At 36.5% G+C, this 20,947-nt stretch overlaps 1 protein-coding gene, 1 long non-coding RNA gene and 1 pseudogene across 2 annotated transcripts; 2 read left to right on the top strand and 1 right to left on the bottom strand.

Moving 5' to 3' along the window:
* Positions 1-1,088: 1,088 nt before the first annotated feature.
* LOC137716978 (wall-associated receptor kinase 2-like) lies at positions 1,089-3,151 on the top strand (annotated as a pseudogene).
* Positions 3,152-8,612: 5,461 nt separating this feature from the next.
* Positions 8,613-10,739, top strand: LOC137716976 (phospholipase SGR2-like). The gene is made up of 7 exons (XM_068456307.1): positions 8,613-8,683; positions 9,000-9,093; positions 9,237-9,299; positions 9,661-9,709; positions 9,847-9,953; positions 10,216-10,262; positions 10,544-10,739. Exons 1-7 carry the CDS (start codon positions 8,625-8,627, stop codon positions 10,737-10,739), a joined length of 615 nt encoding a protein of 204 aa, XP_068312408.1. The 5' UTR covers positions 8,613-8,624.
* Positions 10,740-11,094: 355 nt separating this feature from the next.
* Positions 11,095-13,111, bottom strand: LOC137716871 (uncharacterized). Its single transcript, XR_011065755.1, has 3 exons — positions 13,001-13,111; positions 11,839-12,393; positions 11,095-11,587 (listed from the first exon to the last, which is right to left on the bottom strand). It is a non-coding gene; the product is annotated as an uncharacterized lncRNA (long non-coding RNA).
* Positions 13,112-20,947: the final 7,836 nt, after the last annotated feature.

Genomic DNA, 20,947 nt, shown 5'->3' with positions numbered 1-20,947 from the left:
GGTTTCTCTGTTAATGATTTTCATATTTGGGAGATAACTCTTTCGATGGCTGCTCGTCAAGCCTTTCTCTTTGATTGTAATCAAACGGGTTGCCCTAGGGGCTTTTCTCTTTAATCAAGTCCTTTTCTATCAAAAAAAAAAAAAAAAATGGAGATCCTTCAAACACGATAATAAAACCCATCACAATTCACATTTGCTCAACAGATAATTACTTTGGTTGATCGGCTACTGCAATTCAACTAGCGTAATTGATTTCCAATCTCTTATTTGAACTTTATGACTAAACAAGTTTAGAAGTTTGGATTCATTTTTTCATTCAACATACTTTTAATCTAGCGAGTATTCCAAAATCCGGTTCACCAAACAAAACCCTAACACTAGTAACGATTGCAACTGCTTTGGCAGGTGTAGCTGACTCCTCGACGAGTATCTTTAAGCATGGACGGTGATTTTAGTGAATTTTTTAATAGTTTGACCTGGACAAAAAAGAAAGAAACTTCCTCTAATAAATCTATTTTGAATAGTGACTCGTTGTACGTCTCACCGACCAATTCCAGAGTGAGCCCCTTTTTAACTCCAAAGACTTAAGAGTTTGTGATTGCTCCCCCAAGCCACAAGTTAAAGTTACGGTCGACTCTTTCAACCACCTTAATTCCCAGTAATTTCTTGAAGAACTACGGTTCGTTTTGTTTCATTAACATGTATAGTTAGAGATTCATCTAGAAGATACGTACATTCAGTAATCCCCAAGTTCCATAGAGATCAAGGACATGATAATTACAGTCCCAAGTTGTAATGATATAGTTAGTGTAGTGTAAGTATTAGGTAATGTTTTCTCGTTGAACTTACATTGTTTGATGATATTTATTTTATTTTGTCTGATTGTGAAAATGAACCACGTCCACGCATAAATTAATAACACGTCATAACTAAGTTATGGCAGGTATCCTCTCCAAGGTTTGCTCAATCAATTCACAAGTCTCCTCTCCCAGTCTTCCTCTCCAAGTCTTCCTCATCCCTACCTATCCCTACCTATAAAAGGACTAAAACATCTCTTTTTTCAACAACAAAACTTAGAAGCCAGGACCATGAGCAAACAAAAAGCGTTTCTGCACCTTATCATCCTCATAATAATAATAGAGGTACTATTAGCAGCAGCCACTTCAGCCCAAACACCACAATTAACCACTCCACCTCTTCCTTCTCTTCCTCCTCCCGGTCAAATAGAAGTCAAACCGGGTGTCAAGATAAATGTGGGAATGTTAGCATTCCATATCCATATGGTACAAAAGAGGGCTGTTACTTTAATGAGGATTTCCTCATTACTTGTAATGAAACACATTATGACCCCCCAAAACCATTTCTTAGAAAGAGTTATTCGATCGAACTCACAAACATATCCGTGGATGGGAAGCTTTACTTTACCCTATACACAGCCGTACAATGTTACAAAAAATCAGGCCAGCCGATTGACGGCTTCACCAATTCTGTCACTCTTTCCAAATTCTTCATATCAAACACCGACAACGTGTTTGTCGCAGTTGGTTGTGACACCTATTGGGACATTAAGGGTGACAAAAATGGAAACTACGGGTACATTGGTGGGTGCACTACAGTGTATGCCAGCATTGACTATGTTGCCGATGGTTACTGCACTGGTATCGGCTGTCGTCAAACACCCATTGCTCAAGGAATGACTTCTTTCTAGGTAAGTGCAATGAGTTTTAAAAATCATACGAATGTGTACTTGTCCAAGAGGGCAAGTTCAACTTCTCCAATATGTGTGGTTGGATTATTTGAAAAATACACAACTTCCGGTGGTACCCGATTGGTAAGTTGGATGGGTTATGTTGTTTTGGAGACATTGATGAATGTGAGGTTCCAGAGCTCAATACATGCAAGAAAAACTGTATAAATACAGAGGGAAACCATACTTGTCCTTGCCAAAAGGGGTACCATGGTGAAGGTAGAAAAGACGGAGAAGGTTGCAACCCTGATCGGAACTTTGTTATCCAAATTGTCGTTGGTAAACATGCACATATATACTAACAAGTGATTCAATGCTGTTCCACATGTTTTGAAAGAATCCAAACTTCGTTAGAGATGTGATAAAAAAGAAGTCGGTACATATTGAAGAAAGTTGAGGTTTCACCATAAAATCTATTGAGAATGAGTTCGACATTAATGGGAGGAGAGACCATGCATGGGCTTATAAGAGGTTAGATTACTCCCCATACTGCCAATTGGTTTTATGGTGGAACCTCAACTTTCTTCACATATGATCTATATAGCAATGCATACTCATTTCATTTGGTTATAACGACCAGGGTTACAATTAATTTGTTGGATATGTAGGAATCGGCGTAGGCCTCGTATCCCTGTTAACATGCATCTCTTGGTTGTATTTGGGATACAAAAGATGGAAGCTCATGAAGCTGAAGGAGAAGTTCTTCAGGCAAAATGGAGGGATCATGCTACAACAGCAACTTTCAAAACGGCAAGGATCCTCTCAAGCAACGGTGAAAATCTTCACAACAGGAGAACTTGAGAAGGCCACCAAATTTTTCATGAGACTAGAATCATTAGCAAAGGAGGGTTCGGTACAGTCTACAAAGGAATTTTAGCAGACGGCCGAGTAGTTGCAATCAAGAAGTCCAAAATGGTGGATCAATGCCAGATAGAGCAATTCATAAATGAAGTGGTCGTACTGTCCCAAATCAACCACAGGAATTTGGTCAAGCTTTTAGGTTGTTGTTTCGAAACTGAAGTCCCCCTACTAGTTTATGAATTTGTCACCCACGGAACCCTATTTGAATACATCAGTAACACAACCAAATCATCCAAATTCAACGCGCCTTGGGAAATTCATCTACGGATGGTTACAGAAACTGCTGGAGTGCTATCATACTTGCACTCTGCAGCTTCAGTTCCTATCATTCACGGGGATGTCAAGTCTACAAACGTACTCTTAGATGAGAATCTCACAGCCAAGGTGTCTGACTTTGGAGCCTCAAGATTGGTTCCATTGGACGAAGCTCAGTTATCTACAACGGTGCAAGGAACTCTCGGGTAATTAGACCCGGAATACCTGCAGATAAGCCAATTGACTGAGAAAAGCGATGTCTATAGTTTCGGAGTTTTCATATTTTAAAACCATATCCTGATAGGCTCGTCACCTATATTATTTAAAATATCTTTATCAATATAAGCAACAAAACAATTATTCATCTACAAATCACCCATTCGGTTGAATAGGTTGCTCTTCACAATATAGCAAAAATACTCGCTCAAGTTTACAAACCCAAAACAAATTTGATAATCAATTAAAAAATTTTCAATAGATCAATTTAACAAAAACAAAATCATCATTCAAACAAGTAATTTGCAAGAGAGATGAGAGAGTAAAATACAAATATTAGTGTAAAAATAGGGATGTGAAACGGATTTGTTGGGACTTGGGAGGTGGAATTTGAAGGATTGCAGTAGAACAAGCAAGCTAAAAATATAGTGAGGATGGCCTAAACCCACCCTGGTCCCTTCTTCCCTCCACCACTGGTAATGCATCCATGGGTTAATAAGAATTCCAATTTGGAAGAAACTGAGTGCTTGCTTGGAGGAATATCAATGGAAACTATTAGTTATGAAGGAGGTGGTTATTCAAGTTCGGGGTATCATACTATGACGAACCACGTTGCATTACCAGTTAGTGATGATGGGAGATGATTGTGCCATTGAACATTGAGTACTTATGTCTATCAGTTAATTTAATTTAATTACCTTGTTTAGTTTGGAGTAAATGTAATTTTGCAGTGAATGAAAAAAAGTTGCACTTAATGATTATTGTATCCCATGGAGTTCTTTTTTTCCCCTTCTCAAACTACATCCATTGTTTCGTAATGCACACTTAACTTGTAAACGAATTATCAAAATTAAAATTTTATGTATCACTAGGATTACCCTTAAATGAGCACCAAGAATTAACTTTTTTTTTTTAAATTTTTAAATTTTATTTTAATAAATTAAAATAATAATTTCACATCCACTCCAGCATTGCTATCATGGAAAAAGACATTATTGTGAAAATATATTAAAGCAAAAAAAAGGAAAGATACAGTAAGTTAAAGGGGACATGAGGCCAAACCCTAACAAGAAGAAGATAATAGAAACAAAAAATCAATTAAGAGAACTTCTAAGAGAAACAAGAATTTGGAAGCCCCGCAAGATTATGAGCAAAAGCTGCAACTGCACACAACGGACAAGAATCCCACCAATGAACCCCAACATGATCAACACCATAGTTTGCCAAACAATCTGCCACCTGATTTCCTTCGCGATAAATGTGAGAAAACCAAACTTGCATGGAAGAGAGGGTGATATAACAATTTGCTCAATCAACCGATAAATGCCAAGGCACTTGAGACGATCCATTAGAAAGAAAATGCACTGCTAAACAAGAATCACACTCAATCCAAAAAGAATGTCAACCCCTCTCCAAAGCTATATAAATAGCATGAATTATTTAAGTTCTGCCTCCAAGGCAGTAGCAATACCAAAAGATCCTACAAAGCATCCAAGACAATGACCCAAGTGGTCGCGAAAAATACCACCAAAACCAGCCATACTCGAAGAACCATGAGCCACACCGTCAATGTTAACTTTAACTTGAAAAGAATAAGGAGAAGTCCAAATAACCTCATGAATTCTAGGTGCCCTTGAGGGCATTCCATGCACTCCAAGTGCTCTAAGAATGCAAAGCTCATCAATTGAATTTAACAAAACCCATACCACAAGAATTCACCTCACAAACTTGCAAGCGAATGCCATTAACCAACTGATCAACTGTAAACATTTTTCCTTCTAAATGGATTAAATTTCGAGCTTGCCAAAGTGTGAAAAAACTTGCCCCAATTATACCCCCACCACAATAATTGAAGTTGAGTACAAAAACCAAGCCACAAGGGATAAGAAAAAATGATGTGATATCAGAGAATAATGTAGAAACTTGAAATAAGGCTAAAACCCTATGCCAAATTTCCAAAGAAAATGAGCACTTGAAAAATAAATATTGAGCTAACTCAGTAGCCTTGCAACACAAAGAGCACATCGACGCAAAAGAGAATCCCTGGTGAAGCATTAAATCATCAGTTAAAAGTTTACCATGAAGAAAAGGCCATACTAAAATAGAATTACGTGGTCCAAAACATCTACTCCAAACCCATCTATTCCAAGGAACAACTACTTGCTTACTACGCTTAAAGTCATAAGCCAAAGATAAAGATAGTACACCATCGGAAGCAGTCAACCAAATTAGTTTATCATCCAATCTCAACAAGGGAAGCTTAATTGTTAAAATTTCAGACCATATAGCAAAAAGGGTGGCACTTGTTATATCAATAGGGCAAAACCAATTTCCATTATGAATAAAGTCTGAAACAGGCGCGAACAGCAGTTTATCCGAGAATTTGTACACCCTGTCCAAATAAAATTGCGAGCCCAATTTCAAACTTGTAATAAAACAGTCTTAGGCCAAGCATAAATAGAAAAACCAAGAATTAATTGACTAAAATTCAAGGTTATTTAGCTATAAATTAATAAAAATTACTAATTAGCCATATATTTCTGTTTTGGACTTATTTTTTTTTATTAATTATATGTAAATCAATACGAAATGCTAAGGTGAACTATATCCTTCTTCACAAACTTATGCATGGCGTGAGTTTCCAAAAAAAAACCTTATACATGGCGTGCCTCTTTCTTGGTATCACATCAATCCGAGTCTTCTCGCGCCACCCTCGCGGTTCAATCCTCATCTCTTGGGCTGCAATTTTTCTTTTTTTTCCTTTTAAGAAATTTTGGCGGTACGAGAGAAAGTTTATACTCTTCAATGTTTTCATATTACCTCTTTTGTCTTTTGCCCACGATCCAAGGTTATACTATTCAATGTTGGCATATATTCCAATGTGTAATTTCTCCCTTTTCTCTTCTGCCTGTCTACTCTTGCAGTTCTTATACTATTCAATGTTGTCATATTCTGCAATTCCTAATTTCTTGAACGAATTTTATTCACCCATGTGGGTTTGTGGGGGTTTTTAAATTGACTATCCGGACAAATCAGCAAGTGAAGCTTTGATGGAATAACAGACAAAAAAAGTTGACTAATTTGATTATAATAAAATAGAAACTGCAATGCTATGTTGATAATTCTTAAAAATTCTTACACAAACTAATGTTAAGGTTACAAACATATCCGCGGATGGGAAGCTGCATATTATCCAATATATTGCTTGTAAGTGCTACAACAAATCGGATGTGATCATAGATAACATTAAAAATGAGTCTTCCCTAGCTATGCCTAAAATGGTCATCGTATCATACATTGACAACAAGTTCGTGAGCATTGGTTGTGACAACAAATGATTCATCACAGGTTTCAAAACGTGGACCTTAAGACAGTAGCACTAGTTAATCTTATGAAGATTTGTTTGGTATGTGACGAGCATATTTGGATGAAATAATTTTTAAGAAAATGTAGCGGTTGGAGATATTTTCATGAAAATATAATATTTTCTTCCAAATCAAGTTTTAGGTTATTCTTTTTGGAAAACAAATTGGCGTGTACATTGAATTAGTTGGTTAAACATCTTAGAATTTCCTGCATTTTTTCAATACTTTTTATATTAAACATTGATTCTTTTCTAAGATTTGATTAAGAGGCTTTGACTGTGATAATCCGTTCCAAATTTTATGTTTTTATTAATTTTAGAAGCGTGAATTTACGAAAATGCCCTAGAGGCAAAGACTTTGACTTCTGTTGATCATCGGTTAGAGTGACGTATGACTTATTCTTTTAGCATATCCTTGTAGTACTTGCCACTACGAAAGCATAGGTGAAAGCCGTTTGTGAGTCCGAATTATAACGGTATAACTACGGACGTTTGAAGTTGGTTATTTAAAGGTAGTTAAATTATTTGAACTCCCACCTTGTGTGAAGACTAACTAATCAGCCTTAAGTAAAGAGAAAAAGGGACCAATCAAATTAAAAGGGATGGAGGACCAATGAGAAATCAGAAAGAAAGAAGAAAATTAAAAAAAAAAAAAAAAAAAAATGCTCCCAACTTTCCCGTGGGTTTTTCCACTTGCGACCACCTATTTTCCAAGGCCGATTTCGGCCAACTTTGGTGGATTTTTTTGACACCACCACCACCACCTTGAAGCTCTCATTCCCCTCTACAAAACTCACCCAAGAACCACCTTGATTAACCACGGTATGTGGCGGTTTGAGGCCACGAAAATTGACAGTTCTCACGGTGCTCCGGCCACCCTTTTTGATTTTCCGAAAAATCGGCAAAGCGATGGCCAATGCCACCACTTGGGATTTGTAGCCCATCTTCCCAGGAGAAAAACCCAACCAACCTTGACCCCGTTGGACCACCGTAGACGACGAATCGACACCGGGAAGCTTTAGGCACCCACCGGCTTCGTGGGCAAAATTGACCATCTTCCGTCCACTTTTGGACCTTGTAACAGATATGAAAGTTGTTCCTCTCTTTGAGATCTTAATTCCTGTAAATTTTGGTAATTTTTGGAAATAGTTGGATTTTCCGGCGAGTCGGGGCGGCCGACTGCCACCTGCGGCGGCGCGTGGCCAGTGGGCCGCCAATGCTACTTTTAGGCTATGTTAAATGTCTTGAATTTAGTCTTGATATTTGATTGACGTAGGTTGATAGTTGGAACCTAAATTCTCTACGATACGTTAATAGGTATTTATGTGAATCGACGATCCAACCATTGGATCGTCACGAAACTTTGTTACATTGTAGTACATAATATTTGAAGAATGTAGGAACTTATGGGTTGGGAATCCGACGTACAGATATTTCCGAATTGGATTTGTAAGCTCATAAAATAAAACGTTAACCACTAATCAGTTTTGGGAATTGGCGAGGATCCAACCGTTGGATCGTAATAAAATTTTAGTATGTTATTCTAGAAGCATAATGTGGATCTTTTGAAGTTACAGATTGGAAATCTGATATGCAGATCTTCTGAATCGAGTTATACAGGGTTGTAGATCCTACCGTCGATCAAAGATCGACGATTGACTTTTGGTCAATGGGTCTCAAATTATTCTTGAAGGTCCTTGAGGATATGTTTTATGTAAATTATGTATTCTATCGGTAAGCACTTTGAGACGTGATTTGATAATTGGTCACAGGCGACGATAGATCGTGATGTCTCGATGTGCGTGCAAGATAATCATAGTGTGGACTCCAGGTGAGTGGGTCTTTTTCTTTCATAGGCATATAATTGATAGTTCCGCAAACACTTCTGAAGTGATCTATGCTTGTTACCTACAATTAATCATTGCGAACTACGAATGAATTGATCCCTGTTTAGGATACGTAGGCAGTCTAACAAGACGTTAGATGTAGCCATATAATAAATGAGATTAAATAATTGAGAAAATAGCCTTGTTTAGTGAATTGAGCAATGTGAGGGACATTGGTGGGAAGTGTGAGTTTTAGCTTTAGGATTTGGTGATTAAATGTTGATCATAAATCAATGCGTGAAGAATCAAGAAATTGAAGTAAGGAAAGGTAAGTAATGAAAATATAAGTGAGGAGATGCCAGCTTGTCGGCAAATATTCAATATATTTCACCCCTTCGATCCTGTTGCATATAGGTCTGTTACAATCCAGCTCTTGTGATGTTTGTATTTATTAATATGAAATCCAATTTAAGTTGAACCAGTACCAGATGTCGTTTCTCTTAGGGATATGGTTTGCAGTGCATGACATGAACCTTTTATTGAATAGATTCCACTTAGTTAGCTGACAGTGCAAAAAAAAAAACTGATGATATCATCAGGAAGTTCTTGTATACACATAAAACAACTTTATGTTTATCGCTTATTTATTTTATTATTTTGGGTTCTCTTATTTAATTGTACATGTTGATCTAGGAGCACATGATAGAACTTTTCTCATATTGAAATGCAGAATAGAACCACTTGTATGTAAAGAATACATCGGCAAGCGACCTGTTATCATACCCTATCACAAAGGTGGAAAGCGGTTGCATATTGGATTTCAGGTAAATAATTTTTAACATATACATGATTGTGGATCGCTCACCTTAACTTCTCCCTTCCCCACGCGTTCTCTCTCTCTCTCTCTCTCTCTCTCTCTCTCTCTCTCTCTCTCTCTCTCTCACTTGCACACTGCTTTGTGATGTAGGAATTTACTGAAGATTTAGCTGCTCATTCTCAAACAATAATGGATCGTCTAAACTTCGTAAAGGTAGGCGTGGTTAGACTTCTAGAAGTTGATATAACTTCTAATCTGTTATGGTCGTACATCAGCCGTATGTATAGTAATTGTATATATGTTATGATAGTCTCAGTAAACTAGGGTTTTGGACTTTGAATATGTGAATCCTCTCTCTCTCTCTCTCTGTACAAATTAGTTTACACAATATAGTACGGCTAACTTATAAGTTTAAACAAACTAAGTTTCAAAGGACTTAATTAGGGTTTAATCAGTCCTTTTTTTTTTTTTTTTTATTTTATAAATTGTGTTATTCAATTTACATCTATGATTTGGTTTCTATACTATGTTAGAAGTTGTTATAAAATCAAGGTTCTTTTATGTTTGAACACAGGTTAAAGTGCTGACAGTTTGCCAATCAAGAAGCTCGGACAGCCTAGAAGGTAGCAGATTTATTTATTTATTTATTTACTTCTTCAATCTATATCTTCCTCTTTTTAATGATATTGACATCAAAGAATAAACTTTTAATAAAAGTGGCCTTCTGTAGTGATCTCGCTTTTTTGTTTTGGTTATATAGCAGAAGAATCAGAAACAACCCAAGAAAAGGAAGCAAGATCGTACGGTTCCCTTATGATGGAAAGAGTAACAGGAAGTGAAGAAGGCCGGATTGATCATGTGCTTCAAGTGCGTAGATATTCCCACCACCTCATTCAGTCTACAACTCTACATAGACATACAAACACAGACACACACAAGAATTCACACTCGTTCTTGTGCATCCATTGATTCTCATTGATTTTTCTTTTCAGAAATATGCCTTCCATTTGATTGCCTTGTAGCTTTGTTGCTTTTCTTTATCTCAGTTAGACATAACAATTACTTCCTTTATGTCATCAGTACCAGGTCATTTCTTTGATTCCTCAATGAGTCTTTGATGATCATGCAGGATAAGACATTTCAACATCCGTATCTTGCTGCAATTGGAGCACATACGTACGTATTCACTTCAAATGTTTCCTCGTACATGCTATTGGGATTGTTATTAATCTTTTTTTTTTTCTTTTTCTCTCTAATAAACTACTGTATACTGTTGATGAATGTTTTCGTGTATCCCCAAGCCATGTTTGTTTATTTCCTTGCTGGGATTTTTTTTTGGCAATTGGTGAACGGCCGTATTAATTAAGATCTTGTTGCCTTTATCTGCTACCCGAATGTTCCTCGTATTCATTTAAAAGTATCTGTTCCTCATGTAATGGGTGAGTCTTGGTGTGCAGAAACTATTGGAGGGATTATGATACTGCTCTTTTCATATTGAAACGCTTGTACCAAGGAATACACGATGAAAGGTTACGTGAAGAATCGAGTAGGCGAAATTCAAACACTGAGAGTGGTTTCACAGGTTGGTCTGATCAAAGAGAGAAGGCAGAGGAGGAGCGTCACTACAAAAAAAATGAGCACTGCACACAATAAATTATCTGTGCCCTTGGAGATCAAAAAGCACCAACAATTGTGCTCATAGACCAATAGCAACAGTGCAGCTACTATCTTTATGTCTGTGCCCTCTATGGGCGTCACCATTGCTGATAGCACACAATATCGCTAATTGTGCTCAAAGAGTTCAGCACAAATAACAGCCTATTTGTGTCTTAATTCTGACAACCATGTCAGATTGTCAGGTGACAGGATCATACGCGCACAATTTTCAAATCGTGCCCAATAGGTTCTATTTAAAAAAAAATTATTAATGTAGAAAAATTGAATTTTCTTTTAAATCAACAAATCCCACAGTATACACGTACTTTAGTTATTTACAACAAATCCCACAATATACATGTACTTCAGTTATTTACAACAAATCCCACAATATACACGTATTTCAGTTATTTACAACCAAGTCCTTCAGAATCCTATCCTCCCCCACAACACTGCAGCCGATGGACCCAAGTTCTTCGTGCAATGAAGCTCACTTAAACCACATTCTCTTCTTGCTTAAACTGAGAGTCCCACAACTTTTTCTGAATTGAAAATAAATCGTAGTTGAATAAGAATCTTAGTAAAAAGCATAGACTAGGAAATATTTATACCTTACAAATAGCATCCATTTCATCAAAGATTATCGCATGCAAACCACTCTGATCTCCAGGGGAATTAAGGACATAATGAGATTAGAAATTATTGAAAAACCAGCCTAAGTGCACTTGACATGTATATATTTCCCTTACCGCGAGCCCTTTGATCATTCTCAGCATTAGCAAATAGATTCCTAACATTTTTCTTAGTTTCACCAACTTGCTCAAAACTTCAGGGTCATTAACAATCTAGCACAGTTCACAAAAACAGAAATCTCATCAATCACCAATGCAGATAATAGCTAACTTATCTCTAAGGATAAGTTGCATATCCAAAATCATTCAGACATGCTCAAATAGCTTTGTTAAAATAATGTACTAGCATCAAAATGATGTGTTAAATCATGATTCGACATGGTTCAATGTCTTTCCAAAAAGGAGTGTGGTATAAAGTTATACCAAAAAGATATCAGCGCAACTAGAAGAATCAGTTATCTTACTTATTTGTCACGTGAGGAGGGAAAACATGGGATACAAAAGCTCTTCAAAATATATCTGCAAACTCAGCACCTAAGCCACCAATTCGAAGTGTTTGAAGATTAAACTCCTTGTGCTTGACAATGTTGCTACTTGTAGCTTCATGCTGATTTACAATCTGACGAATTCAGTTCAGAATATCAAATTTCAATACATTATTTGGTATTGTATACTATCTAAATTAATATTGAAAATGTTCACTTGAAAATGCCCATCATATCATGACTCTGATATATGTAGCTAAATAATTGATCAAAGGAGCAAGTGCAAAAAATAAATTAAGAAACAATTGAAGAGATATGATATCTACACCCTTAGCAAGAGTAAGGCCAATCCTTTCCAAGAGAAGGAGAGATATTACCTAACACCGACATCATCGACAATGCTGATAGCCATACCGGTAGAGAGACCAGCAAGGCCACAAGCTAGATAGCCATATAGGTACTGATGATCACGACAATGATAAGTCCATAAATACCCAACAATATAAAGTTGTGTTAATAACTGATTAGCAGCTCCTGATCAAAGAATGTAAACAAACAACTTTATAGATTAGATTATGTCTTTGTTGTACTGCAATACAAAAGAAAGAAAAAATCACAACCAATTTTAATACAATCAATTCAAACATTACACACAAACTAAAAATTCTAGAACACTAGAAATATGGAAAGGAAACTAATGCAGATAGTATTTGATTAAAAAGAATTAATTAAGAAAAACTTTAAAGTCATATATAAGATAATGTTTTAAAATTGCAGAAGTATAGAGGTAGGGTTACATCCCACGTGAAAAACCACAGGGTAATGAACTCTGTTTCTCTCAGGTTTTCAAAACTTAAAAAATTATAGGACATAATTGTATAAATTTAACTGAGATGAGCTCAAATACCTCCAAGCTTATCATACAACTCTACAGCTAGCTAACAAAAATACAAACTATCCAATTTTGAAATTCCAGTTGATCGATCACAAGGTATCAAAGGTCAAAAACGAACCCCTAAACCATCTAAACCCCTTTGCCTCCAAATACTGTGGAATCCCAAAAAATTACGATAAATTTGAAAAAGTAAACAAAAAAAAAGGAAAACTTGATTGCGAATTAGGAAAAATATAAAACAACTACCTCCTTATGGCATTGATCTGAGGAATAGTGAAGACGATGGTGCTTCCTCAGAATCTTAGATTCGATCTCAGACTTAACCGACTCGACGAGTTTGAAGTCCTGCAGCTTCTTCAACTCCATCTGAAGATTGTCTTGCTCTTGGCCCTATGATTGGAGCTCTTCCTTCTTGAACTTCAAGATCTCCTCCTTCTTAAGGAGCTTCTCGGTTTCTCCTTCTAAAGCCTAGTTGCCTGAAGCTTCTCTTGCATTTCTTCAAGTTCTTTCTCAAACGACAGACAGTCGGGATCTGAGTGTGAGATGCAACGAGAGGGAGAGACAGATCGATTGAGATAGAGAGAGATGCGGAGGCGTTGGTGTTTCTCAAATCTGATGCACAGGTGTTTTTCCAAGAAAAAAACGAAAGAAAATCTCATATCTGAGAGAAGTGAGAATGGTAAAGAGAGATGCATAGATTTTGTTTGGTTGAGATAGAGAGAATTTGGGTAGAGAGACAGAGGGAGGGGTTAAAGGGAGAGAGAGGGAAGTGGGGTGTGGCGTGTGGGTGGGTTAACTGAGAGAGACAGAAAGGCCGAGAAAGTGGGGTATGTGTGGGCCTTAAGTATTTGAAAAATAATAAAAAATAAATAATTGTGTCTTTAGAAGTAAAATGTTGGCACAAATGATAATTTGAGTCCATTATTTTTATAATGATGTCTTGAAAAAATATTTGTGCCAAATTTGTAGAAGAATGGGCACATTAATTAGTGCCTTTATACAAAGGAAACAAATACAATTTTTTTGTGTGTAAAATTGGTTAGTTACCCACAAAATAATTAATTGTGTCCTCAATTTTGTATCCATAGGCCATTTTTCTTGTAGTGCGTCCTTTGACATTGTCTGAAAGTATGGTCATAAATTTCTGAACGAAAGCTAACAAGTTTGCGAAGAACTCCTGGGTTATAACACAGCTTTCCCTTCGTCTGTGGTTGCAGGAAGAAGACGCTAGAGTAGGTGGTAGCAGCAGGGATTAAAACCATTTGAAGTTGTACAACCGTAGCCTTTCTTTCTTCGACCAATTTCTTCACAGCAGGATGTCCAATCTGTTCCAGCTTCCATAAGACTGTGGCAGATTGGAACTACTTCAAAAACCTCAAGTTATGATACGAAGGATACTGTACTGGTAGCTTAGCTAGCTCCCTCCTTTGGTTAGATTGGCGGGCGCCGGAGCGGAAGGTGCGTGAGGGTGTTAACGCGTAGGTGCACAGACTAGGTCTCTTCTTATATGCTGAATGAAATTAGTTATAGATTATCGGAGTCGAGAATGTCTGTAGAATACTTAGTCGAGAATTATGAGTAGAAAGAATTTAATTCATTGGATAGTTTAATTTAATCTCTCTTTATTCCGACACATAAATGAAGGGATCAAAGAGATTATGGCAGATCATGTTCACCAAGAAATAGACCCGAAATTTTATCTTGGTCCATTTGAGGTTGTTCCTTTTAATCGTAGTGAAAGACGTTTTCTCGTCTCTCGTTTATTTTCTGAACAAATCGAAGAACCTAATGAATCGAATTCATCATTGGCTAACATATACTTTTTTCCTTTGTCTATCATCTGATCCACAATAATTATGTATTCTTGCATTGCTTCTACTTGTGCTATTGCTTGGGAACTTCTCTTTCTAAAATCTCTCTTCCCACAGAAATGCTGCTTCTTGTAGTCCAATTACGTTCGACAATTCTTCCATATATAGTAGGAAGCATAGTTAGTAAAATAGAATACGTACGTGTATTATTCGGTAGCTCGGCTACAAAATAATCTGAAAACTTGGCCATTTTTTATATTTTAATAATTTTTTAGTTTTTAATTATTTTTCTTAAAAATATGTTAAAAATACATCTAAAATACATGGATTTTATGTGTATTATTATTGACCAGACATAGTATCAAGGGCCAAATATTTTGACATTGAATTTTCATCCAACGGCCTACCTGTTTTGATTTCTTAAAAGTTATAAAAAAATTTGGCCGTTGGATGAAATTTCAAAGACCCGGATCACTTGATCTGATAACCTTGGTGGAAGAGATTCGAAGATGATTTCTTTCCATAAATGATGAAGTGGACTATAATTAATATAATAAATAAAGAAATAAAGATTAAAACTTAAAATGAATAAAACTGTTTTTATTTTCAAGGCAGACAAATAGTATTGTACAGCCGTGTTAAGATGTATTCACTGCATCAAAGACAAAGATGAATTTCGTCGACAGCATGTATTGCAGACCTTTTTATTGTTGCAGAATTGCAAACCTAAACGGAAATGAGAAAGATGGAGGTTGGATCTATTTTAACTTCACAAAATTCCTTTATCAAAATGTTTTATTTGAAGTTTAATTTTATTTCCATGTCATTGCCACATCATTTAGTAATCATCTTAACTTTTAATTAGAAGCGTTAAATATAAATAGATCCAAGATATAACAAAAAGTATAAAAATATTTGTCTAAATGTTTGTCATTTGATCCTATCTCTATTGACAAATGTGTTAAAATATATACATATACATATATATATATATATATACATATACATATATATATATATATATATTGTTAGAAAAAGGTAAAAAGTATGCATGCACGTGTCTTATACATTAGAGTTTTAAAAAATGTGTAATTTTATGAATGACTGAAATGTGCACGGAAAATTGAAGTGTTTTAAAATACACTATGCTAGTACATATATTGTATAAAGAGCTTTAATAAAAAGAGTTTGAGCTAAGTTTATTTTAATAAAAAACCATCCTATAACTTTATTTAATGAAAATGGTTTAAACTTTAATGAAAATGACAAAAGTTAATATAATAAAAAATAAAATAGAAAAAAGTAATAAAAAGCTGATGCGCTGGACTTGCGTGTCAGTCACACACTACTTCTAAAACCGGACGGTACTACACTATTTTTGAAACTTAATATTATTTCTGAAAACTGAACATTAATTAATTCTGAAACTAAACATGAGTACTACATTATTTCTGAAATTGAATACGAGTATTACACTAATTTCGAAATTGAACATAGACACTATTTTTGAAACTGTACACTGATTGGCGTATAATAGAATTATCTTAAAACTGTCAAGCATCGCATGGATTAACCGCCGTTATAGATTATTGTCAAACTCGTGATTTTTTTTTTTTTTTTTCAATATGAACTTAAGAGCCTATTATATCAATTTATACCCAAGTTATCAACAAGGGACGTGGATAATTCATCAATAAGGATGAATTGTATAACCTGAAAGGCAGGGCCCCAATTGGTAGAAAAAAACCCGCAACCCTTGGGAGTTATCCTGCACTTGGAAGGAGTAGAAAAATGAATAAATATAGTGATAATTTGATTCTTCGTCGCCGTAGTAAATAGGTGAGAAATTAGAATTTGTTTCTTCGTCTTTACAAAAAATAAATAAAAAGAAAATTAGGAGTAATTCATTGTGACACGTTCACTAAAGTGGACAGCTAATGCGGTCCACTTATTGAACCGGGTTCTATAGTCGGTCCGCGACCCCTGGATGCCGAAGGCGTCCTTGGGGTGATCTCGTAGTTCCTATGAGGTGGAGACAATGGGGTCGGTCCATGGATTTTTCTTCCTTATGCCGCATTTCTCTCAAAGGGTTGAAGGGAGATAGTGCATCAAGCTATTTGCAAGGGCCAACTTGATCTTGCAGTCAATTTGATAATAATCGAGTGACATTGCTTCTTCGACCCGAACCAAGGAATCCTTTAAATATGATGCAAAATGGATCTTGTTCTATCGTTGGTCAGAGATTTCTCTATGAACAATATGAATCAGAGTTTGAAGAAGGCGAAGGAGTCCTCGACCCGCAACGGATAGAGGAGGATTTATTCAATCACATAGTTTGGGTTCCACCAAAAGCGGGGATGATTGAGATTGTTTAAGCAACTCACATAATTCTTTGACATCTTGCCAATTGATTCTGAGAAGCTTAATCGAGATCAGAAACGAATTATGCAAAGTCTTCTAATTCTTCTAATTGTGCCAATTCCAATTTTGATTTGCCATCAACTTGTTTCATGGCTTTAATTTGAGCTGGGGATCCTACCCTGGAAACTGAAATACCTTATTATACTCTTGACTATGAAACCAAAGATACTGATCTTTTGGTAGCATTTTGAGTAACTCCTCAACCTGGAGTTCCACCTGAGGAAGCAGGGGCCGCTGTAGCTGTTGAATCTTTTAGTGGTACATGGACAACTGTATGGACTGACGCTAGCTGAAAATAATGGATACTAGGCGCTATGTGTATCGACCTATGGAGTGCTGTAGCAAATGCGTTAAGTATCCCGCCTGGGGAGTACGTTCGCAAGAATGAATATATATATGATGTGGAGAAAAAACAGAGAAAACGATTTCTATTTTGTTTTCGTTTTCTATAAACACCAGAAAAACAGATATAACCAATACCCAAAGGAGATGATTTTTAATGTGACCGAAACACGGGATGGTGCACCACGTGTCATTATACAAATAGTGGGGTGTGTGTGTTAAAAAATTAATAACTTAAAAAATAAATTTTTTTACCACTTATATAAAAACATGTGATGCACCATCAATATTCCGGTCCCAATGAAAAATTTCTCTATCGAAGAGAGGAATTGGTCGGCAAATGGATTTGAGTTGGCAAGTGGGCTTAGAGGCGCTTTGTTAGAGCAATTCCACCCCTAAAGACTTTACGCCAGCACTCTACTTATTTATCCACTCAAGTAAACAATAATAGACTCCAGTGTACAGTAATAGGCCAAAACATCTCCACCCCTAAAACCAAATAGCCTAGTCAATTTTATTAAAATTTTATTAATTTTTATTATAAAATAATAATTTAATAAGATGAAGGGATATGAAACTCCCCCACCGCTCCCCTCATCTGTCTCTGCCCAGAAGCTCCCCCACCACTCCCCTCCAATGTGCAGAAGAAAGAAACCCATTAACAAGATGAAGGGATATGGGAAGAACACAGTGGAAGGAATCTCTCTCTCTTTCTCTCTCTAAACCTCAACCTCTAGGAGGGCGTCGAAGGCCCCCAAACCCCCATCCCCACCGCCTTTTGCTCCGCCTGCAAATTGGCCTTCTTCAACCTTAGCCTCGAGGAGCTTTGCACCAAGATCTCTCTGTGACATGTTGATCGTGCGGGAGGTTGATAGCTCGGCTGACGTCAGATGGCCCGGCGTGTGGGTCTGTTGATTTTAGGCTGGTCTCTTGCCTAGCTTGGGTTGGGTGCCAGTCAAAATGCTAGGCTGGAGTGGATAGCCTGGGTGCTGGCCTATCAGTTCCCCGATGGAACAGCTCTTAGGTGATTATTTGTTGTTATGTTTTTTTTTCTCTCTTGTCCTTACCATTAAATAAAATTATTAGAAGGCTTTTAGTTAAAATTTAAAATTTTGAAATCATTTTTATTAGTTTCCCTAATTATATTATAAGTATGTAGAAGAATTTACCAACTATGTTAGGAAGGGCCTCTCGTCTCATTAAATCGTCTCATGCATACCAAAAAGAAAAAGAAAAGAAATAGGGTTCCTCGTAGAAGAGCCGCAGTAACCCTAGCTAGGAAAAGCATTGAATCCCTATGTGTACATAGAATAGAATGGGGTTGTTCACCACATGTAGCCGGTCATCTCCCACCACTTCCTGGTGGTAATGGTATACTGTAATTCATCATGGCATCGTACCCGGAACTCGTATGTTCACCTCCTCCGTAGCTGCTACCATTTTCCGACGATATTCCACCGAGAAAATACTCGGGCTCTTGTAGATTAGATCCATCGTGAACCCACGGATGCATTACCTGCACTCTTCTCAGTCGCTTTAGTACCAATGTTCCATTGCCACTTCCTTCATGGTTGGCATCTCTTCTCCTTTTACTATCAAATACACCTCTTTGCAAGCCAAGAAACTTCCTTCACCTGTTCAACATTTGCCTCATTTACCATACAATCATCGAGAAGTTGTACTGAGCGATCCTGTCTCGATCCAGAAAGAAAAGCATTCTCTGAAAGAGTACGGTCTCTCAACGAAAGCTAACAAGTTTCCTAAAAATTCATGAGTTATAACATTGCCCTTGCTTCGTTCATGGTTGCAGGAAGAAGATGCTACTGTTGGTGTAGGGAGTTACACCCTTTGGAGTTATCGTTGGCAATTTTTACCTGACCAATTGCCTCACAAAAAAGAAGAGCTGATCAAACAAGAAAAACGAAAAGTTGTAAAACTACATTTGTAAAGCAGTCTAAGCTTTATTGTAACGGTATAATCCGCCCTCACCAGGGTTGTGCCGTCACACTGAGCTAGTCACAACTAAGCAGCGAACTCATCATAATCTTGATTTCCTCGTGGGTCGAATTTTGGGGTGTTAGATCACATATATAGTAAAACCCTAATTTATTAGCAAGTCGTTAATCACATATATCAGAATTAGTGAGAAGTTAATCGATAACCATTACTTCAAGATGATGCATATTAAAGGTATAAGGATGAACTGCCTACCTAAAGAAGCCATGGACGAAAACCAAAGAAGAGCTTCTACTCACACGAGAACCTTTTACTTTTACTGGTGAGTGGTAATAGGGCTTTTCTGTAAAGAACATATATATTTCTTGTGAGCAGGGACCTTCTTTACATCGATTTAAACCCTAACTGATTTCCACCTACACTACAAGAACACAAGTCTTATGTGACAACATATATTCGTCATGGAAAACAAAAATGCGTCACATTTGATAATATGAAATGCTTTTACAGTGTCACCTATGACGCATCATGGAAAATATATGTGACGAATTTTAAAAGCGCCACATATTTTTAGTATATGTGACATTGCCTTTTCACTTAATATTGGTTTAAATTAATGAAAATAGGAGATTGTGACGGAGAAGGCGTCACAAAAGAATAAATTATGAGACATATAATTTGTCACTTATGAAATAGATAAGTGGCGTTGAAGGTGTCACATTTTCTTCTATTTGTGGCGTAGCCTGGGTCACTTATGTCAAAATAAAATACCTATTTTGGAAATATATGTGACAGACCAGTACATATTCCCTATTTATAATCTGAAATTACACTTCCCTGTTTATAAAATGGAATTACAATTCATGTCAAATATAAGGTAATGCTTCGGTTAATTGCATTTTCATTAATAAACTACTTGGGCACATACATCAAGTACTTGTACGTTTCATATACTCACATAAACATCCCAAAAAAATCTAAATCTTGGCGTCCCATCTCAGCTCAATGGTAGTTTATCATGAAGGGCACCAACTCATCTATACATGTAGAGATGCTAACAAAAGAGAAATCTAAGACACTGAGGAGCTAACCAAAAAGTTCTACCATGTGCATGACTAAAACTAGATAACAGTAAAAGACTTTGTAATATAAATCAGTCTTCATCCGTACCAAGGTCTTCCATTTTAGCATATGCACCCTTGACATTTGAAAGATCATCATCAGTACCTATAGAGTTGTTGATGCCTTGCCCTTTCTTTGCTAAAAGAGCTTTCACTTGTAATACGAGAATATCATTCTTATTTTTCAACTCTTTATTCTCCTTTTCCAAGTTGACGAAACTAGTTGACAAAAGCTTTATTTGATCTTTCATCTCTGTTAACTCATAACTTGAAGGCATTGAAGAAACATAACTAGATGTATTCATACGAGGAAAAATACATACACCATTAACAGATTTTCCCTTCCTCCCAAGGTTCTTAGCCATGATGCCAAACTCATCATCCAATGGAACTTGTAGAGAATCTGGTGGAGTACCATCTGTGCTTCTTGAATCAATTTCTCCATAACTTCATCCTTTTTGTTTTTTTTTTTTTCATCTTATCCTTACATAACAAATAGCACTAAGAATACTAAAAAAATGAATTCAATATTCATCAATTGC

Source organism: Pyrus communis, chromosome 15 (genome assembly GCF_963583255.1).
Source record: "Pyrus communis chromosome 15, drPyrComm1.1, whole genome shotgun sequence".
In the NCBI taxonomy this organism is placed as follows: domain Eukaryota; kingdom Viridiplantae; phylum Streptophyta; class Magnoliopsida; order Rosales; family Rosaceae; genus Pyrus; species Pyrus communis.
This window is presented reverse-complemented; position numbering and strand designations above follow the sequence as displayed.